General features: G+C 39.2%; 1 protein-coding gene across 1 annotated transcript in view; it reads left to right on the top strand.

Moving 5' to 3' along the window:
* The window catches only part of LOC124163216 (5'-3' exoribonuclease 1), an 80,972-nt gene that overhangs the window by 32,156 nt on the left and 25,146 nt on the right, over positions 1-23,670 (top strand). Inside the window, exons 15-23 of the mRNA XM_046539960.1 lie at positions 1,187-1,362; positions 4,061-4,307; positions 7,257-7,415; positions 8,620-8,749; positions 17,557-17,705; positions 18,225-18,394; positions 18,902-19,103; positions 21,556-21,676; positions 22,129-22,359. Coding sequence (XP_046395916.1) covers positions 1,187-1,362; positions 4,061-4,307; positions 7,257-7,415; positions 8,620-8,749; positions 17,557-17,705; positions 18,225-18,394; positions 18,902-19,103; positions 21,556-21,676; positions 22,129-22,359 — 1,585 coding nt within the window. The remainder of the gene's footprint in view (positions 1-1,186; positions 1,363-4,060; positions 4,308-7,256; positions 7,416-8,619; positions 8,750-17,556; positions 17,706-18,224; positions 18,395-18,901; positions 19,104-21,555; positions 21,677-22,128; positions 22,360-23,670) is intronic.

Below are 23,670 nucleotides of genomic sequence, written 5' to 3'. Positions count from 1 at the left end.
ATTCCCTTGCCTGAGGACCACCATGAAGCTAGATGCAGATGAAAATAGAATTGCACCTGAGTATCTACAGCATTGTAGGGCTGTTCCTCTAAGGATGACATGAGTTTTTTGTGGGGGTTATCCATGTTTTATAATTATCCACATTATTGAGAGTCATATCCAATCAAGTTGCTTTCTATGTCAAATTACCTCTTCCATTGCAATATTTCCTACTTCAAAGAATGTAAAACACTAGGTTGATATCTTATTAGAATAGACAATTGGTCTAACCTCTATCTCCCTCTCGTCTCTCCAATCCATGTTTACTTCCCATTCCATTCCCCCCACCCTTCTCACCTTAGCCATTCAAAATGATGGTGGGCAGTGTCTTTTGGGATACATCATGTGATGTTGAGCATCAAGTCATGGTGGAGGAGTGGCTGTCTCTCTATTGTGGAAAATGAGGCGCCAGTGTTGGTGTGAATGAATGAGCAAACTGGTGAATGGTGTGGCTTGAGTGTTGGCTTCCCACTCCATGGACCATGGTTCAAATCCCAGTGGTGGCAGAGACTTATAGGAGACCCCTACCCAAATGCTATGTGCAGGGCAATTCCATAACAGCACTGTCCATCAGATAGGACGTTAAGTTGTCATCCCCTCACTCAGTGCCTTTCATTTCATTAATGCTGGGGATCAGATAGGTGTGGTTGACTTACCACTGTGTGGATCTGGGTTCAAATTCGGGCATTGGCTGGGATTTTTTAGAGACTGCGGGATTCCTGCTTGATTTTTTTTTGTTTTGGAGAGCATTCCAAGTTCACCACACTTTGTCCATCGGCTGGGTCGTTAAGCCATGGTACCCATGGCACCTTGTGTTAAGAGCAGGCTAATGGTGATGCTGGTTTTCCCTCCACTCTTCCCCTCCCTATCCTTCCTTCATGGCACAAATGACCACAGCTCTTGATCGCCTCCTCCAAACACCATACCATGCAGGCTAATGCCGGTGGTGGGTTTCTCTCCACCTATCCTTCCCTACTCTCTCCTATTGCACCTAAGCTGTGAATCTAACTACTCCTGATACTTTCATGTGAGTGAGCAGATAATGGTCACTGGAGAATGCCAGTGGTTGCCTTCTTTCACCATCCAAACTACCAGAGAATTTTTAATTTCTCTTTTGCATTTTCTTGCTCTTTTCCTCCCTTGATAGGCATATTTGGAGAAGGCAAAGGTGAAAGTTTTTGACTCTCCAAGCCACGGTGAGAGCATGATGTTGGATGTCCAGGTGGACGACATTATCTGCTGGAAGAAGGACACGGCCGTGATTGCCAAGGAGCTACTGGGACGGACATGCCATGTCTCATGGCCACATCTCTTCGAAACCAAGTGAGTGCCACTGTACCCTCGTAGCGGGCGAGTTCATGCAATTGTGTGCACTTCATTGCTTTATGTTAGTCATACTGAGTGAAATGAGCAAACTATATAAGTGCAACAACATACTCACTGCTACCTGGGCAAACAGCCTTATAGATCACAGTCAAAAACATGTTGGACCATGGACAGTCATAAAATAAAGTATAAAGATTAGGGATCGTTGGATCGGATACCTTGGATATCGTTACAGTACACTCCCGATTTTCTGGGCTAATGATGGGGAGAGATGGCACGAATAATCGAAAAACACAGATAATCCAAACTTTCACTTAAATGTCTTGTAATGTTCATAATTTACATAAAACAATGATCTGTTATTATTTATGCAGTTATTCTGTTATTTAATAGTGCTTCCTGGACTTATTGAGAGCTTTCTTCACCAGTTTGCGATCTTTTTAGCAGCGATAACATGGTTGCACTCGTATTATTAATGCTCCATGTAATGCCTGGTTTCGAAAACCACACACCCGTGGCTGTGTGATCACGGATACAGAAAAGTGGTTTGCGCAAATGCTTCAAAACCACTGCTCGATGTCGGAAACTACACTGTCAGTCACCACGCCAGATAGTCTCATCTGGCACAGTTTGCCTGGGTTGCAACTGCTGCGCGACGCGTATCTGTGATCAAGGAGTGCTGTCTCGTGCTGCGAAGCTTGGAAAACAGGAACACGGAGTTCCCGTGAATGTAGCTAGTGTGTGACCGCTTCCGTTTTACGAATGGGATTCCAATGGAAATAATAGGCCCGGTGTATCCTAGCATTAATGCCATAATTCTGATGATTTTGCATCTGATTTTTTTATAAAGATCGCGGAAAAAATTAATCAAGAGTGAAAAATCATGCATGGATAATTTGCAACCCGGATAAACCGCAGGCGAATAATGGGGAGTCTGCTGTACCTGTGGATATTGCCCTTCACAGAATACTTCAGATCCAATTTCGCTGAAGACATCGGTTCTGCATCCGAAATTTTAAATCAATGCTTCAGTGAATGCAGCATACCATAAGAGAAAGTGGAAAGAGTTATGATCCTATCTTCGCATGCGCCTTCGCACTATGGTGCTTGTCCTACTTATGAACCATTTTGTTTGAAATCTATCGTAATGGTTATGCAATAGAATTTCAGCCGTGGATAATTTAAGGCAATGTATAAGAGGTTCGCTGAAAACATTTTATTCGCGCACCTACCACGATAATCTTACTCTTAGTGAACTCTTCCTGTAAACAAGAAGTATTGTTTCCTTGTGAATAAAATTTAGTAATATGATTCGGATAAGAAGATTCCTTTGAAATGTATGTCGATACCGAAGAAGGATTTGATTGTAATATGAAGATGCCGAAATATTATTGCAGCGGGCGGGAGAGTAGAGGTTAGATAAAATCTTACGTCGTGGAAAGTACGGAGTCATAGGTACCAATGTATTACATTAATAAAGACGCACGTAATGTGGTGAAGTGAATAACAATAAATCACGCGTAAAAGTGTGCATAAGCTTGTTGAGAATATCATAAGGTCATTAGTCAGCTGCGGCGGCAATTTACGAGAGGAAAAAAAGAAGTTAAATAAGCTGTCAGTGTACATAAAAAATTATAGTCAAAGAACATTTAAATTGGAAAATTATTAAAATTTATCCTCTATATCACTTATAAACGAAAACTAGCAGCAACAACGGAAAAATTTTCTAATTTCCTTTAGTTATAAAGTGGCGTAAGAATTTCGAAAAAATGAGTTAGATTTTACAAAGAGTTGGCGAAATAATGTCCATTAAAATGTTAAAAGTATGAATTAAATTATATAAAAAATACCTAAGGATAGCAAAATATGTATACATTCATAATAAAAATTAATGAAATAATTAAACATTATAGTTTATGTGAAATATTGTTCTAAGCAAGCGGCCGATATATCGGCGGCTTGGGAGTGAAAGGGTTAAAAGACAGGGATTGGGCTCCTTCCCCTTCACACTTTTACTTTTGAAAATTTGAATTCTGTTTGATAACTTGAAAGCTTATAAAAATGATTTTAAACCTGTTAAAATATTGAAATGTATATGAAAATCTAAACAGCATTCCTTTGATCGCGTGTACCCAGGAGAAACTTGAATAATTTCTTCGTTTTATAGCAGGCAATTAAAAATCCATTTGGATCTGAAAATATCCGAAGATCCAACACCTGAAATCAAGGATCCGTTCCAGATCTTAAAAAAATCCTGAATCCGTCCATCCCTAATAAAGATACGACCCTCTTTGTAATTTTACTTCATAGTGCAACATTTGTAGTACTTAGGCTATAAAATGGATACAATGAAAGGTGGCCTTTTATTAGCAATTAATCATTTTGTGTTTTGAAATCAATATTTAAATGATTACTAATTGCTTATTATTACAAATAAATACTTTGAAGGTATACCAGTGTGTACACAAATGCAATTTCTCTTGTTTCAGCTTCAATGCACTACATTTTTGTGAATTGGCTTGATAATTATCACCAATTATGTGATTTTTCACCTCTACCTCCAGGAATTGAAAGAGCCACACTCAAAGGTTCCTAACTTTTTAAGGGCTATGTCCTGAGTGTAGAGTTATCATTATCCATTGCAAGGATACTGTCCTAGCTTTGAGAGGTAATTCATAATGATTGCTGTTGATAGGGTGGTGGAGGTTGTGGATGAGAGAAGTACATTCCGGCTGGTGGGGCAGGCAAAGGGGCAGTCGACACTTGAGGTTCAACCCACACGCCCCGACCGCTGGCGCCTCGAGGTGCAGAGCATCCGAGAGGAGTATGCCACGCATCTAGGCGTCAAGTTGGGTGCTATTAGTGTTGTGCTGCGGGCCTTACCCATGTGTGGGCGCAAGTATGCCTTCAGCCCTAATGGAAATGTCAGCCTCCAGAAGCAGGTATTCGTAATGAAATGTTGTATTTTTGTCTAATCCAAATCTGCTGGTTCAGTGGTGTGATTGAATCGGCATGTAATGATTCTAAGATACTTGGAACCAAGCCTAGCTACATTATAGTCTATGATGGAGTTGAAATAAGTGGTTGCTCATTCTTCTGACACATTTATCTTTCATAGTTTGATCTACTGTTGATGTACCATAAATAACAATTCCTGTCCTTAAACCTTCAAGTTTTTATCTGCAAAGAAGTCTCCAAATCGTGTCGAACTGCTTAGTGATTATGTTTCATTCTTCAGGTATTATCACTTGTTCCTGTTGCTTTCTTGAATAGCCATTTTAATACCTTTAAGGACTCGTGAAATGCTATGCTTGTAAGTTAAAAATAATCAATATGTACTTACATTACAGCGAGCATAACGGGCTTACAAAGCCATAAACAGTTGATGGACTGGTAGATGAAGCACAGTAATATTAGCCCCAAAAAAAGTATGAAATGAAATTTTCTCATTCAACCTCGAGTAAGGATTCTGAATACAATTTCAATGATTTTTAAGTGCTTAGGTAACCAATTAGTTCCCAATTTCATTTCCTTTCCATGCATTATAGTACATACAGCATCTGATATAGTCAAATCTTTTGATGGATTTTCATCAATTTTGTCCCAATTTTTAATTTCAAAACCCAGAAAATGTACAATAAGAGTCTAAGAATAACTCAGCAGTAATCTAATGCAGCCAATATTAGCAACAAGTATGTATCAAATGTGGAATTATAGATGTTCTTTATTGTGTGTGATTTGATGAAGAACCTGGAAAATCTTTCAGAAGATATGGGATTCTTGTTCAGTCCATATAAGGTTTAGATTGATTATTAAACCTTAGTCACCCTAGGTGATTGTGCAGTGTCTGTTTGGAGTACATATACTTTGGGGATATTTTAGGGCATATAGTAAACTCTTGATTATACAAAGCTGGATATTGTGAAATTTTCAATATTATGTTGTGAAATTGTTGTCCCGGCAAAAAGGGATTTCATACATGACGAATTGGATAATACAAAGTTTTGAAAATATAAAATTACAAACATCGGGCTCAGTCCCCAGGAGCAAGTGGGATTCGTCTTTATCAATAGCTGAGAAAAATTTGTCTACAAAACTAGTTGTTCCAGCGAAATCAGTAAAAAAATCAATGCTTCTAACTGTGGTGCATCAACGTGTGAAATGGTAAATGATAGTGCAAATTTTGAGGGAAAGGGTTTGCCTAAAAACTTAAGATGGGAAATGAGGGGAAGTAGGAGTTCTGTTAAAATATCGTGGCTGACACAACTCCCCTATTTACTCGTAAACATCGCATTGACAATACTTTGTACTTTAGTATTTCACGTGGGGTATTTCTTACACCCCTACTTAAACCCTGCATTAATTGAATCATACCAAGAAAATGTTGCAAGTCCATAAAATCTTGATCAAATTTTTAAGTTCTTGTGGATTATTAGGCGACCTCAATACGTGGGAGAAAGAAACGTGAAAACTAAAAGAGGTTAAGGTACACATTTTGAGGTGTCATTCTCGCAATTGAACCAACACTTCACCTAAATATCCTGAGAAATTATAAAACCTGTGTTGTAGCAAATAAAAATTAATTTGGATAATAGCGATTCTCTCTTTATTTCCCCTATACCAGAAGATGCTTCTCCAGCCTATTTCCGGTAGAAACTTTGCTCCTGTGGGCATAAAAGAAGAGAGACATACTATATAAAAATGGCACCAGGTAGCACCTTACATCTGGCATCAATGGCTCTGTAGAGAATAATATCCTACCTAATTTGTAATTGTAACTGAATCGTAATGAATATAACTATTTAAATATATCGCACATTCACCTAAAAATGCAGAAGGAACTACAAATAATTACCTGTGAAGGTTATTTTGGAAATAGGCTATGATCCTTGTTTTTTCTTGTTATTCTTGTCACTGAGTGAGAGAGGGCAACATAAATGGTGATTAGGGTGGCTACAGTAAAAATTCCATGGATGTTGGAAACAAATATCTATTTCATGCATAGATAATAGTTGCTATTCGCTACTGACCACAAATTTCTAAGACCCAGTTCTTATGCAAAAATTTTACTTTCGATATTTGATTTTGTTTTCTAAAATGGACGGGAATATGTTTAGCACTATGATCGTTGATATTTAACTGGAACGAATTGGAAGTCTAGGGTGGTATAATTATGTAACGATTTTTCACAGCATAAAATCAATAGCAAAAAATATTTTTAAGGAATTTTAGGGTTAATAACCGCCAGAAATGTTAACAAAAGGCTTCTAAGAACAAAAAGGAGTGGTGGAAACACAAGCAAACATTTTTTTTCCCGACTTATTAAAAAGGTTTGATATTACAAAGTGCCACTTTTCCCGTCCTGCTGACTTCGTATATTCAAGGGTTTACTGTATATAAATCAGATGGGGAAACAGCACCCAAATCAATGATCTCTTGCGCACTCTATTAACCCTTTCGCTGCTACAAGCGGGAATACCCGCAAAAAACATTATGGTTATTGCCTGCGACATGCGGGGATATTCCACGACTTTCAAAAAACTTTTCCTTTCAACACGACATGCGGGTAAATATCTACGTTTTCGAAAAACCCTCCCTTCGGTCGTAGGTGCTGTCATCTGCTCGAAATTCTAGCGGAACTACGTCCATTCGTGCGGCGACATTCAGCGACGTCAAATGAATGATTCAATTCATTTTTTTCTGGATAATAGGCAAAATAATGGAACCGATGAAAAATCTATTGAAGCAGCAAAAGGGTTAAGAAGACGAGGCATTCTTATGATCAAAGACAACATTAGTTTCACTCGTAATAAGTGTTTGCTTTTATTTAGTGGAATAGTTATCGTCATCATCTTATCATCTGTCTCATGATGGAACTTTGTCTTTTGCAGTGGAGCAACCAGCCCTTATCGTTTGCTCTTCAAACTGCAGTCAAGGATATAAAAGTCATGCAGCCCAAGCGTGTAGAATGCCAGACAATTCACGAGATGTTTCCTCCAAAGACAGTTGTTTTCTTACTTGGCAATCCTCATTATGGCTCAATGGGCAAGGTAATATTAATGTACAATCGTTTCTTATCTATCCAAATGATCATATTTAGGAAATTGCATGTTATGATGGAGACATTTCTGGAAAAATTCATGTATTCTCTGAAAAATTCTTTATAAATTCATAGATTAAGTGAAATGGTGATTTATGAAAATATTACTTAAACTTACTTTAAAATTAATGCACATTGTCATTTTTAAGTTTTTACCAAGCTTCTTGTTCAGTGACCCATAGCATTTGGACAGCTTCCCATGCATTGAATGAATACAGTGGTGGCTACTACTAATGTAATCTGGCATTAGGCATTTCTTTCAATTAGGGTGTCTTAAAGCTACAAAATTTATTCACTGACCATCTTTGTATTATCTACTCTTATCTCCTATTTCATTTAATTCGTGGGACAAAGAACAATTGCAATTATCAGTCTGTATTATTATTAGATTGCAAGATGTTAGCCCCTGCCCGATCTGATATCCATGGTAGATAGATAGATAGGTCAAGCTGACACTCTTATCTACTCTTATCCCCTATTTCATTTAATTCGTGGGACAAAGAACAATTGCAATTATCAGTCTGTATTATTATTAGATTGCATGATGTTAGCCCCTGCCCGATCTGATATCCATGGTAGATAGATAGATAGGTCAAGCTGACACTTATACTTCTATTAAGCTTTACAGCTAAGGTAAATGCTGAATTGGTTGTGTGAAAGTAAGTTTATAGGTGATAATAAAGAGAACCCTTAGTATAATGTGGAATTTGCTAATAAAATTGTGTATAAACTCGTGGTAAAATAATTTTTTAGAGTAGAATTTTGCTATGGAGTGGTCATTTTCCTAAATTGAGACCGTGTGTGCACTTAGTTATTTGGAGGTTTCATTATTATAGTGGTTTGTTATGGAGGGTTTTATTTTCCATACATTGGTAATGGGAAGGGCTTGGGACCTGGGGATATGACTTTGAGTTGTAAGGACGTTTTAGTAAAATATTGCTGTGTGAAGGCTCATTATGATTAGATTTTACTATGTACTGTGAAATTCTTGGTAGTTACACTCTGTATCATATGCGCATATGTATCAATTGAATTTTGTTCGAAAGGAAATATAAATGAAATACAGTGTCCTCTACGCCTGGGTGTACTTGATAACAGCTGTTCCATGATTTTATGTATGTTTTTTTCTTTTCAAATTATTCTATTATTTTCAGGTCACTGATATAGTATCAGCAAGTGCGGGGAAGGTTGCTCGTGTGAAGATAGGTGTGAACATAGTGCCAGAACTTGACATGGAGTATATCAAGGCACAAGTGGTCCACTCTGGGATGAAATATTATCCAGGTATTTTTTCAAATCACTATTTTACGTTATTTTCCTGCTGAAATGCAATTCAATGTGGAAATTAATGTATCTTATATGCAAAACTAATTGGAGTGTGTTCTGTGATCAAAGGTCCTTATGTTTTTGTTAGGGATGGGTCGAATAGTAGATTTCTCGAATTCGAATATCGAATTCGAATATCAAATCATTGCTCGAATATTCGAATACCTCGAATTTCGAATACCTCGAATACTAAACTATGAATGTGAGAATGTTTGACTAGGTCGCCTATGCAGCAGGAAACCCAAGATTTTGGCGAGTAATTGTGATTGCCTTTAAAGGATTCAAACAGGAATTTAGCTGATTTATGGAATATTTTAATTTTATGTAAACAATAGGGTAGTTTCCTTCATTAAAGAAAACGAAAGGCATTGATTGTGATTCGTTACCTACCATTGGTGTATTCATAATATACAAATTATTTGGTTCTAGAAATACCGGTCTAGACCAATGGCAATGGTCAATTTTATCCTCGTATGAAAAAGGCCAGATTGGCACCCATGTGATGCCACTCCACTTGACATCACAGGGACCTAGTTTCCACACGAGAGGATAGGAGTTTTACATCGTCTGAGGTTACTAATGCATGCATGAGGCACAGAGCTCAGGGAAACATGTCTTAGTAATCACTTATTAAAACTGGCTAAGGTCGGAAAGTTTTCTTCGTTTGATAGGGTAAGGTTTGGTAAGGTATCAGAGCTCTGAGCCTCGCCCAAGGTCACCTCACAAGGCGGGAGGGGGAACCAGAAATGCGTCACACGGACTTTTCCCCATCATTCCCACTAACGCGTCGCGTTTTCGCGCCCTTGACATTTTTCACTTTTAATTTAATCGCGAAAAATAGATATCGTCCAATAAAAATCTAAAAGCATTAAATACATACTCCAGGAGTATTAATATTTCGATTTAGGCAATAAAAAAATAATAGGAAAGCACCCTATTTGAGCATTACGCCAAAATGCTAAGCCCCCGTCGTATTTCTTCGTCTTTCCGGCATTTATTTTCCTGCGTAAAATGCTTAAATAAAGTCATAAATATGTCGTGTTTGGTCTTATTCTTTCTTAAATTACGCGCATATTACACCCATGTCTCGTATAGCGCAATTTCGATTAGCGCAATTTCGATATAGCGCAAATTCGTTCCTCGGGGAAACATTGCAACGCAGTGTAGCCTAATCAAAAATCTTAAACGCTCTCGTGATAAAACGTGAACTTGCGATAAGTACACACGAAATTTCTATCATTTTACGCATATTAATGTTATTGCTTGCCTCAAATCTTCTTTTTTGTTTATATATTAATCGAAATCCATTGCTGCGCAATGGCCAAAAGTATTACTCGTCATTGGGTCCAGATAGCCGGCCTGCCGAAGTAATTTATCTCATCTCCTTAACAGAATGATAATAAATAATTTAGATCGTTAATTAAGAGTTGGGCTGGTGGAAATGAGATTTTTAAAAGCAATACGGTTTGAGACGTATTTTTGCCGTCACAGGTTATCGGGCGATTGACTTCCAGGTTGAGGATCTACACTGAAGCCTTCAAGGTCATCGGTATTCACGGGGGAGAAATGGAGCGGCGGCCGAGTTGTGCATGAATAGCATCAACACAAAAAAGGGTCCACTATAGAGTCTCAAGCACAATGGCTTCGTTCCCTCCCCGCAGTCGTACGCCTTATGCGTCTCAGGAATACAGTTCAGCAGTAGAAGGTGATTTAGATAGAGCCATACAGACTGAAAACCAAGAAAATATGGCAAAAAATAGGAATGCCTGTAGAAAAATCAAGAATTTATCAAGAAAAACCATAAACCTAGAAGAGGAATTGAAAGAGGTCAATTGCTTTGAAAATGGAGAGCGTCAAAGCGATATTGCGCGGAAGTTTAAACGCACGATGCCTTATTCTGAATAAAGACGAAGTTAAAACATCAGTGACCTCAGCCGCACCAACTTCAACCAAGCGGTCTACAAATACGGAAACTTCATAGTGAATCAGTACAAAAAGACGAGAGTGGTAATCGCTCCGAGACATTTAGTGAAAGCTCCGGTTGGTTCCAGAATTTAAACGGCAAGCAGGTATTTTCAGTGCAGCGATATCAGGTGAATCTGCAAGTGTTGATAGCGCAGCCACCACAACATTTTCTGATGAACTCCAAGCTGTGATTGAAAGTGGCTCCGTTCCCCCTCAACTAGTTTTTAGTGCTGACGAGACGATATTCTTTTGGAAAAGAATGCATTCTCGTTCATTCATTTTCAGGGAAGGGAAACCCAGGTCAGGTTTCAAGGCATTTAAAGACTGTTTCACGTAGCTGCTAATGACTCGGAGGACTTCAAATTAAAATGATTTATCATTCATAAACTCCGCTAGCTATGAAATGGCATTCAAAGTAGCATTTTACTGTCATTTCGATGAGCGACAAAAGGGCCTGGGTGACACAATAGTTGTTTTTAGACTAGTTTGAAAAATCGTCAACTGCCGGCAACGCATTACGATCCCCTGAGATAGCAGTTGTTAGCCCACCCGCACGACAGGAGGGAATTTCAAAAGCACGTAAGAATTTTTTTTAACGTGAATAAAAGTCTTTGAATGCGTGCATACTCTCTTTAAAGATGTTTTAAACTATAAACATTTATATAAATAATGTTTTCTAAGGCTTTTTATGGGAATATAGATGTTTTAGAGGAAATTCAATACCCAAGACCTATGCTACCAGGAACGCATCCCTATCTTCCCTATGTTAAAACGCTCTCGTATAACGCAAATTCGTATAGCGCAAAGACCCCAAGGAACGCATCCCTTGCGCTATACGAGACATGGGTGTACTAATATTTCAATCCAATAAAAGTGTAATAATAATTGCCGAAAGTCATTGTTAGACACCTTTCGGGCCAGTAGATGACTCATGCAGCAGTTGACCTCGAGAAAGGGGGAAATTCGAAGCAGGTTGGTAGAAAAAGGTCAGCGGGTGAGGAAAGGGGGTGCGTGCGAGACACGTTTTTATTTTTCTCGCGCAACTTGATATTTTTTTCGAAGCTAAGGCCTTCGTAATGCGATCCCTGCGCGAGGTCGGATCTTTTGTTTGATATCGGAGAAGAGGAAATCGTCAGAGTGGGTGAGGCGAATGCTGAAGGGAGGGGGATAGCAGATCGTGGGAAATGCGCCAATGTCACTATCCCACGGCACTGAGTTCCTCCCTGTGGTAGTTTCATCTCCTGGGGAAGATTCAAAATAAGTGCATGTCCTTATTAGCCACAAAGGACAAATGGTAAACACCTCATCTTATTTTTTATCAAAAGATGAATGCGGGAAAAAGGTCAGTGGGGGAGAAAGAGTGAAGGGTGAAACGCGATTCTATTATTTTCCGGTAACTTTATATTTTTTCGAGGCTTAAGTCTTCGTAACACGATCCCTGCACGAGCTGGGACCTTCTGTTTGATTTCGGATAAGAGAAAATCGTCAGATTGGGTGGGGTGAATGCTGAATGGAGGGAATAGCGGATCGTGGGAAATGCGCCTATGTTGCTATCCCACGGCACTGAGTTACTCCTGACGGGACGACACCTGGGATTCTCGGATTTTTTCACCCTATCAATTTCGGTTCCCCATGTCGAACTCTTTTCACCGCTCTAAACCGCGAATTTGATATAGTTCGTCAGCTTGCCTAAAACGGCGCTGCATGCACTAAACGACTAGAGTTCTCATTTTTCTGATTCAACTACCAATGACGTGCGAGCAAAAGCGTATGACGCGAAATTCAAAGTATTCGAGGTATTCGAGACGGTACCTTTGGCATAACTATTCGAGATCTCGAATATCGAATACTTTCTGGTATTCGAGGTATTCGAGTATTCGCGGATACTATTCGCACATCTCTAGTTTTTGTATTAGCCACCAAATAGATTATTATATGGTAGACTCTCGTTAATACAACCAACGCCATTACAAAGTTCTCATTATTACGAAGCAAATAGTTGGTCCTGACGAAAAGGTCCATCCAATCTATAGTAAAAGAAATGCTATCACGAAATTTTTGTTATTACAAAAGTACAAATCTCAGTCCCAGTCCCTGCAGTTACAAAATGTACTTGGTTATTATTTATTAGTATTGCTTTCAAAAAAACTCATTTCCACCAGTTCAAAACTCAATAATACTAATCAACTACTGTCATTCAGTTAAGGAGATGAGATAAATTACTTCAGTAGGTCGGCTATTGACTGTTTAATGAAGCAGTTCTTCTTGAATGATCACATATTGCCCTTTATACTTGCATAGTAAAACACATAATTGGAATCCCATTGAAATGCCAGTAAATATCTATTTTCGTGACGAGCATATATCATATACAGTAAACTCTCGATTATACGAAGTCAGTGGGACCAGGAAATTGGCACTTTGTAAAATTGAGTTTCGTAATTTCAAACCTTTTTCATAAGTCACGATAAATGTTAGCTTTTGTTTCTTCCGCCCTTTTTCGTCTTTAGTGGCCTTATTTAAATGTTTTCGGTGGTTATTCATGGTATAATTCTTAGAAAAGGCTTTTTCTTATCGATTTATGCTTTGACAGTTCGTTGAATAATTATACCACCATAAATTTCCCATTTCTTGTACATACTTCAATATCAACGATCGCTTAAGAAATTCCCGACCAGTTTAGAAATCGTAATCAAATAATGAATTGCAAAGTTTATTATAAGAATTTAATGCTATAAATTTGTGGTTAGGAGCGAATAGAAACTATTAAGTAAGCGTTAGATAGATATTTGTTTCCAGCACCCACGGAAATATTAGCGGCAGCCGGCCTAACCATATTCTAAGGGCCTAACCGCCAGTTATGTCGCCCTCTATCGCTCAGTGACGAGAAAAAAAAGAAAAACGAGGGCCTTAACCCGTTTCCAAAATAACCTTTGTAAGTTAATATTTCGAGTTACTCCGTATTTTCAGCTGAATGTGCTATCTTTTCAAATAGTTATTTTCATTGAGATTCAGTTACGATCATAAATTACGTAGGATATGATTATCTTCTGGCGAATATTTGAAGTAATTTCTGTTTGAGTTCTCCATCCGGCTAATGTGCTCCATCATCTTTGCAGACATTGCTATGAAAGACTTCATTCTTCATCAGGACCATATTCTTCATACCGGGTGTGAAGTGCTACGTTCATACAGTATGTCTCTTTTATTTTATGCCGACAGGAGCAAGGTTCCAACCGGAAAACGACAGGAGAAACATCTTCCATTATCGGAGAAGTAAAGAGAGAAACCTTATTATCCACATTGATTGTTTTCCTACAAGAGACGTTTCATCATTTCTCAACGTGTGTGAAGTATTGGTTCACTTAGTGAATTCCCAGAAATGACACGCAAAAACCTGTACCTTCACCTCATTTAGTTTTCGTGTTCCTTTCTCCGCCGTATTGAAAGTTATGCAAAGGATCATTGACATAGAGAAAAGATTTTCTATATTTAGCACTAAAAAATAGTCGCGCCATAATTGTAAATAAATATAGTGTGGAAAGAGCAAAGAAAATAATTTAAATTGAAAAGTCAGCAGAGGAGAAGAGAGACAATTATAAGCACGGCACCATTTCCCGATAGTGGAAGATACTTCTTCAGCCTCTCCGGTTAAAACCTACCCCTGTTGCAGGTAAAGATGAACCATGCCCTTCTCCACAGTCGGAGAACGTTCCCAGTGGGTGGGGTGAATAAGAGTGGGATGAGGAAAGAAGTGTGGTCAGCTAAACGAGGGTTGAAGGGGCAGGAGAAAGATGGATGGGGAAAGGGCCTTCAGCTCTGCCTCAATCTACGTTTGGGGGGCGTATTTTTTTACGACGCACTCAAGCTCAGTCACCTTAGGGAGGGAGTGAATGGGAAATGCTGGGGAGTTTGGGATGCTGGGAGGAGGGGTTTGGGATGCGTAAGTTGGGCGTCAGGAAGATCAGCAGAAGGCCGCAGGCGGGAGTAAACAAAGACTTTGGAAAGAAAGATCTCTCGGCGTGGGAGAACGGGGAGGCGCGCGAGAAGAAAGTTCATGGTTAGAGTTAGAAGTGAGTCTTCATTACGAGTAGCCTGAAAAATAAATTGGTGGTAAATAGAGCCCAATACTTACGATATTTAAGTTGTTTGTTGTTTATGCTAATGTATACACGAAAAGATATTACCGAGAAAAATCCGTTATTTTTTTGCTTTTTGCCCTTCTCCATCGCCGCTTCCACCATGGTTTCTCACTTGCATAAATGGGAATTAAATTGGGGACCTAACTCGTTAGCCAGATCAATATATCTTAATGTTTGGAGGGCAGCGGGTACTTCTTTTTTATTTGGTGAAATTACTTCACTTTCATCTTCGTCGTCACTGCTATTATGACTAGTCCCGGCCGCTGCTTCTTCCGACGCATGTACTGGCGTCCCATTGTTGCAAGCCCGGAGATCATCGTCAAGGGCAATATAATCGTTTTATGTTGCGCGCTGTGCTCTTCCTGCTTTTTCCAAGAATTTTTCAAAATCATCTTTTAAGCCTCTAATCTCCTCCGCGATTTTATCCGCTGCTGCTTCCTGAATGTATAACGTAACGAATCAACCATAGCCGTGATATTATAGCGGTAGAATAACTAGTAGGCTAGTTGTATCAATTACCAACCTCGTGAACATCCTCATGATGCGCTATCAAAGGGAATCCGTCCGATTTCCAGCAATTTGCGATTGTAGTGGAGGAAATAAAGTACGTCTTTGAACCGTGTTTCTGCGATGAAAAATGAAAATTTTATTAACTTGGCCATTTTAGCAAAGTTAACAAAGTCGTTATTCCTCATCGCAGAAACATGGTTCAGAGACGTACTTGAATGCCTGATAGGCGGGAGTGCGATGCAAACAATTATTTTTGATGATGGCATTGATTGATAGATTTTCAAAATGCAGTCAGAGCGGTCACTTTTGGGGAGGGAGGCCCCCGCTCGGAGGGTCGAGGAAAGGGTCCCGGATTATGGACCCTTCGAAGTGCTTCGGCGAAAAGTAGTCAAGTAGTCTTCGAAGTATGTTCCCAGCAGCCTGCCTAGCGAACGTACCGGGTACGTTCACAGCAGTGCAAAGGTTAAGTAGGAGTGTACGAAATACCTCGCGCGACCTTCCTAACATGTTAAACTACGATATATTGTCGATGCGATGTTTACGAATAGGTACGTAAATAGGGACATCGCGATATTTTAACTGAACTCCTACTTCCCCTAAATTCCCACCGTGAGGTTTTAGGCGAACCCTTTCTCTCCAAAGTTGCGCTATCATTTACGATTTCACACTTTTGATGGACCACAGTCGGAAGCGCTGATTTTTTTTAGCTAACTACGCCGGTGTAACTAGTTTTGTTGGCAAATATTTCGCCGTAGTTCGTATGAGCGAATGCCATTTGCTCCTGGGGACCGAGCCGAGGTTCGTAATTTCAAAACATTTTGTATAATGGAAACTTCGTATAATCGAATAGTGCCATGTATTTAGCATAGGCTTTTCGCCGGGACTGCAATATCACTTCGTATAATCGAAAACTTCGTAAAATCCTGCTTCGTATAATCGAGAGTTTACTGTATTGATAAACCACAATAGAAGCTAGGTGGGGCAAGTTAGTTCCCACGAATAGAAATGTGGTAGTTGGCAATGCACTGAGGTCACTGTGGCAATTACAGATGATAATGCCTTCATAGAAGCTGAAGACAATCGGTATTCTGTTTGCACACCTGTTCTTGTGTGCCAAAATGCGGTGTCATCCGTTATTATTCCGGGTAATATTTGAATCCATACCTTTTCGCCGTTCATCCAGTAATGTAGAGCAGAGCAATACACAGGGGCACATGGAGCGAACTAAGCATGGAGCGAGGCACATGGACTAAGCCGTGCAGAGGGAAGTAATAGACGGAGTCGCTTTAAGCCGAGCTTTGGTTTCCCTTGCACTTTTCTAATGGTGTGAACTGCCAAAGACTATGGCCTTCACCATGCCATAGCATCAAGTTTCCTCCACACTCTCTGCTGTGTATGTCTCGGATGTGAACCCTTTGAAGCTTGGGAGTTGAACAGTGAAGAAGTGGTGCCCTCCGCTGCGGTTCTGCTTCCTTCTTTTTAAGTAAATATTGATGGAAAATATTACCTGTAAATGGAAAATATTACATTTTTTTCTCAATAACTTGTTCCAGAGGGGCATTTTCTATATTTTGGGTCCAAGAATAGACTTAGCATATTTCTCTGAATATAGTCTCCTCCCTAATTTTGAGGCCTCAGTTTCGGGAAAATTTTTTAAAAACATGCTTGAATATAGTCTCCCCTTTACTTTTACCACGGGCATTTTTGGAAAAAAGAAGGGACTATATTCAGATAAATACGGTAGTTTTTGGGTGTTTTTGTAATTTGAGAGGTTCCTTACGGGAGGTTTGTTTTGCGTGCATTGTCCATTGGACGTGTGAGGGGCCAATTTCTTCGAAATAGGGAGATTTCCTTAAACTTTTGCCATGTGGGGGTTCGTTTTATAGCAGTTTTACTGAATTAAGTATGCAATTTAATACTTGAATGAAAAAAATAAAAAAGGGAAACTAAACATTAAAATATTGAGATAAAAAATAAATAACTTTACCAAATTTTTATCGTAACTGTAACCAAAATGAAAAATTCCTAACTACAAACCTCTAATAAGTGGTCACAATCAAGGTATGGGGTAACTTTTGACACCTAGTTGGAAATTGGGGGCACTGCATTTGTTGATGTATGTTAGTGAGTTCTGACCTCTTGTTGCAGGTGGAGTAGCTGCCAAGCGTGTGGGCATCAGTGCACACCTGCTGTCGAGAGTGACAGGCACCTTGTATGTGACGCAGAGCCAAGCACATCCTGGCTCTAAAGCCATCAACATTGGTCTGAGCCTTAAATTCAACAAGAGAAATGAAGAGGTGGGCTAATGGCTCTCTCCATGTCCCTTGGTGCACTGTGGTGGGGTTTTCCACCCCTCTTGTCAAACTAGCCCCTTTGCTTTTGCTCCGCAGTGCAGAATTCTCTTGTTTGTGTTTTCATATTTTATATCACCTTTTTTTTTTTTTTTGGGATTTCATTTCATTCGTGGTGAGCACTTTATAGCATTTGATAGCTTACTTTTGCCCATGTTAACTTTTTTGCTCAAGTCCCACTTTTTACAGTCATGGACATTTGTATTTGGCTTTATTCTTATATCTGGGAACTCTTTAGTGGTGATACTGCCCACTGACGTCATAGAGAATGTGTTGGTTAATTTATAACAGGGTGGAAATAAATGATGTTACACTTTTACACAATGTAAACTGTTACACAACACTTTTTTTTTGAAGGTATGATATCTTGTCTTGTTAACTTGAGACATTAGATTTAATTGGACTGTTGAGTTTTCAATTGGCCTTTTAATTGATTGACTCTTCGTCATTTCTCCTCTTTTACAGGTTCCTGGTTTCACCAAGAAAGATAGCAATGGCACTTGGCTATATTCAGACAAATGTGTTCAGCTTCTCACAAATTACATAGTGGCATTTCCTGAGCTCTTTTCGTACCTGAGTGAGCATACTGACACCAACGACTTCCATGAAGCTGCTATTTTCCCTGAAGGCATTAGGTTAGTATGAGCCATTTCTATAATTCACATGGCCCTTCAAAATCAACATCGACCACTACTGTTTTCAGTTGACACATGTTCAGTACTGCAGGCAATATGTCTGTCAAAAAAGAATAGATTAGAAAGGGTAAAAATGTTGAATTTTTAAGAGCAAAACTTGGGGAAAGAACCATTGCCTGATGTAATGTGACATATTGGTTGATCATGCATTTTTTAACAACGTGTTATTTTACCGGGAAAATAAAATTATGGAGGCGATCTTGCGTTTTTTTTACGGAGCTTTCCGGCTTGTTTACATTTTTAGTTAAATTATTTTTATTCACTTCTTGTGGTTGTTCATTTAAATTTGCCATTAATTCAGATAATAAGAGTTCATCCTTGGAATAGAGTATCGAGAACCGAAAACTGATGAGGGAGAACATTATGTACACACTTGGGAGGACTACCAGTTTTTTTCCCCGCACTCGTGCTATTATAGTCTCTTACTCATGGTGATTGTTGCTACAGGGAGGGAGGCCGGCTGCAGGATGTGGTGGAGTGGCTGTCGCAGCAGCCGCATGCCAAGGTGGAGAGGCGGGTGTGTGGCACGGAAGTGCTGGAGGACCATGAGGTGCAGGCGATTGAACATGAGGTGGATCGGTGCACAGATGCCATCCGCAAGGGTCGCAAGACACTGACCATCATGGTGCAGCCCCACCTCATCTATAAGGCAAGCCTGTTTGATCCTCCCCTCCTTAAAATGCAGATATGAGTGGGTGCAAGTGGTATGGGAGCAATTTTACCATTAGTCATTCATTTTCTTTGCCCTAGGGTCTTAGTGGATAGGTCCATTCTCCCTATTCCTTTAGACATGTCATTCCTAGGTATTTCATGTTACTATTATCCATTGGCAAAGGGTTTTCCCAATCATTGATATTATTTCCCTAATGAAGAAATACTGCTGATTATTTCCAAGCATGACTGTATGAGGCTATGGGTCTCTCTGAGAATCATCCTCTAAATAGCCCTCAGCATTTTCATGCTGAATAATCATGTCTTGTAAGAGATTACAATCGGCATATATTGGTCTGAGACACACTAGTTAGTGTAAGGCTTATTACTTGTCGCTTCCCGAAAAACTGTGTAGTTGGGATTATTTATATTATCCTCTGCTCCTATATAGAGAATAAGTATTTCTCCGAATATAGTCCCCCCCCCCCTAATTTTGAGGCCTCACTTTCAGGAAATTTTTTTAAAAATATGCTTGAATATAGTCCTCCCTTTACTTTTACCACAAGCATTTTTGGAAACAAAGGGGGGACTGTATTCAGATAAATTCGGTAAGTATAATTTTTGTAATTTCAAGGTTTTAAGTGGTCTCATAACCCACCATTTACATTGAATGCCAAGAGTTGCCATCAGTACCTTTTTTTAAAATATGTACAGGAATCTCTTTGATTCAGCCTGATAATTAACTCTTGAGACCTGTAATATTCTATAACTTTTCCATAACTTTTTCTGGGTGATTTTTTACTTATTCAGGTATTATGTGAGGGGTAACATGAGTTATAAAAAGTCATTGAGAGTGTTTATTTTGAGTGACGTATTTGAGCATATGCATGGAAGAATATGACTTAATCATTTGATTTTTTCGAAATCTGCATATTCTGTATCAGCGCACACATAATATCTACATTAAATTTTTGTTTGGCTATTTTAGCCATTGATTTGACATTATTCACATAAATGTTATATTTTGTGCAATGTTCATTTTATGCCCCTGGGGCCACTTTGTGCATGCAAGATATTACCCCTCACTAATCATAATGAAACCATGTAATACTTGGTTAGATAATACTTTTCGCTGGCTATTTACCTTTATATATGTGGTTCCAAGATATTCTACGAGGCATGTTTTTAAAGTAAGTACCGTTTTGACGTAAAAAAACAAGTAAATTTTTTTCAAAAATAATTTATTCACTTGAAAGGCCATACTTTACTCTACTTTTCTACATAATTCCCATTACTATTGAGGCATTTATCGTATCTTGGGACCAGCTTTTGTATGCCATCGTCAAAGAAGCTTGCCGCCTGATTAGACAACCACTGCTTCACGGTCGTTTTCACTTCGTCATCATCGGAATGGCGCTGTCGGAATGTTTTGCTCCACGATAATGCCCATCCACACACAGCAAATCGAACACAAGACCTTATCACTTCTTTTGGCTGGGAACAATTAAACCACCCTCCATACAGTCCCGATCTAGCGCCGAGCGACTACCATTTGTTTATGCACTTGAAGAAGCATCTGGCGGGTCAGCACCATTCCGATGATGATGAAGTGAAAACGACTGTGAAGCAGTGGTTGTCTAATCAGGCGGCAAGCTTCTTTGACGATGGCATACAAAAGCTGGTCCCAAGATACGATAAAGCCCTCAATGGTAATGGGAATTATGTAGAAAAGTAGAGTAAAGTATGGCCTTTCAAGTGAATATATTATTTTTGAAAAAAATTTACTTGTTTTTTATGCCAAAACTGTACTTACTTTAAAAACACGCCTCGTAGTTAATATTATGGTATCCGTCCCACCTGTCATGTGCCATGTCACCATGCCTAGTCTTGTACCATGTCACCATGCCTAGTCTTGTACAGTCGAGAGGCACTTCTCTAAAACACATGCTGCCCTCTAGCTGCAGTCTATTAACACCTGCTGTCTTTGGCAACATGCATTGTGTGCTCTTAACAGCTGCTATATTAAATAAACATTTATCATTGTCCTAGTTTGCAATTTTTTTCATTAGATTGTCATCAAACTTCTATGTTACTTCACCATGAAGTCAATGTGTAATGTTCGACATGGAAAATGCCACTAGGTGAAAATAATTTGTCTGAATTTGGTTATTTTCGAAAGCATTGCACCATTGAAGTAAATGCTGACAAGCAGGTCAGTGTCAGAAAATAAGGCTTTTTAAACGTCTTAAAATTAGTGTATGAATCTTGAACGAATCGAGTTTTATCAGTTTCATGTTACATATCAGATCCAAAGTCATGAATTTTTCTCATTAATTTTTGCATTTTTGATATTACCTGTCTTCACTATTTAAGGGAATATGTATAATGCTTTATTTCTTTTGGTAATTGAGGAATATGTCTTTGCAATTGAGCTTCTTCCTCCATTTCAGCCAGGGTTCAAGATGGGCTACATGCAGCCTGATGAAACTGCCAGCTACTATGTGTACGACCGTGTGGTCAATGTACGAGAGTGCTTCACAGTTCCCCTGGGCCTACGAGGGACCGTGGTTGGTATGTTGGCAATGGCCTGCTCTCCCCTTCTCCAAACCATTTCTCTCATGCAATGATTATCAAAATTCAATCAACTGAATACATACAGTGAAACCTCAATTTTACATTCCCCCATTTTACGTTTTCCCTGATTTTGCACACTTTTTATCAGGTCCCAAACAATACCGCCTTTAAACAATGATACTCTATTTTACAATTTTCTCAATTTTGCACTTTATGTAAGTGGTCCATTCAAAAGTGTAAAATAGAGATTTCACTGTATAATGGTAACAAGTACCAACGCACATCTAAGATGGGCATTCCTGTTTTTTTTTTAAATAACCAGGACAAAGAAGTTTTTTGTGGACAACAAGTGAATTACCCTCTAGTGTACCTGATCCATGAATTTGTTTTGATTGCATGAAGTATTTTGTATTTGAGTGTCTACTTGATGCTCATGTTGCCCCTTGCAGGAATCCGTCGGGCATCAAGGCCAGAGAGCACTCTGTACGACGTGGTGTTTGACAGCACGTTCGAGGGAGGAGTTTCGCTGGCCGGTTGTTCAAAGGGCAAGGGCTATCGGCTACCCGGCTACGCTCTAGTCAACTTATCTCATGGTATCCGCTGCAGTAAGGCTGGCAATTCCGCAGACATGATGGTCTCCTCTCTTGTTCCATCCGCTCCACCTAAGATCCTCTCTTCAGGCAAGTGTCTCTCTATAGTGTTCTTGTTGGCTCCTCTATCACCATGTGTTTCTTTCACTTGTATTTTTTTCATTATTTACTCGAGCCTCACATCATTACTTTGCAAAACTGAGGGCTAGTTCCACCCATGAAAATTGATTACTCATGGTCCTCGTGATATCACTGGGTAAATTCTGATGTAGATGGTCTCTTACACTAATCACGTTCCATTGCCCTTGGCTGATCAAGATGACCTGCCATGTTGATCATAAATTAGGGGAAATCAAAGCTAAAATCTGACAAGATTTTGAGCATCTTATATCAAATAAATCTACTTCTGGCAAAGAAATAGAATAAGTTTTAGATTATACAACCTCAGAGCTTACCAAGGCCAATTAAAATGCACCTGTGAAATATTTGCAAAGGTTACAATTTACGAATTAAGATATAAGTCTCACTTGTCAGAGTTGCTAACGAGGCGATATCTTCTTAGGATAGTTTGTTTCTCCTTACTAGCAATCCGTTTTCATCTGCTCATCTGGCACTACGCTATTTAGAAATGAGTGGGTAAGTTAAGCTGCATTCTCTTAAGGACAAAAAATTTCATGGTGCAGGCATATGGTCATGCCTCACCCTCTGCAGTATGCTCTGTTTACACCGTACACAATAGCATTAGTGCCGAACTTCACCTGGTACGAGTGCTTCCATACTTTCCAGGGTGGGTTGACTTCAAACCAGTGTGCTAGTGTTGTCTGTGTTGGTTCAATAAAGTCCGGTGTCATTTTTATTTGTCTTCGGACTATGGCCCCTCCGAAGAAACAAGTGAGAACTTTAAAAGATGGACTGAAAATAATGGAAGATGAAGAAAAGAATCGAGGCTAGAAGCACATGAGTATTGCAACGCCTCGGTTTGTCTGCTAGCACATGACGGCAGGGGTGGGGGTAGAGCGAGATACCTGGTGAAAACAAGAAGTGGGATGAAGGCAAGGATCAGGTGGGTGCGGCGCTGATGATTAATGCAACATTATTCACACTTTACATACTGCCTCAATTATATTAAAAATTTAATTGTTAGAAAGGAACATTTCAAATGATAAAGTATTTTTGGCCATAGTGATCCATCTCACAACCAATCACTGCGTCGGCAAAAGCGGTTGTTTTAGGCATAACATGCACATTGCTTTCGTAAATGCGTGTACTTGAAATGGCATTTGATACATAAGAATTTTTACATCAGACAGAAATCCATGATAGTAGTTCCAATGCCGAGTGGAGTGCAAACATTTTTTAGCAAGGTGGCGTGTTCCTTTAGGATATTTGAAAGAGACATTT

Source organism: Ischnura elegans, chromosome 8, assembly GCF_921293095.1.
Source record: "Ischnura elegans chromosome 8, ioIscEleg1.1, whole genome shotgun sequence".
Classification (NCBI taxonomy): domain Eukaryota; kingdom Metazoa; phylum Arthropoda; class Insecta; order Odonata; family Coenagrionidae; genus Ischnura; species Ischnura elegans.
The sequence above is the reverse complement of the archived record's forward strand: the minus strand, read 5'-3'. Positions and strand labels throughout refer to the sequence as shown.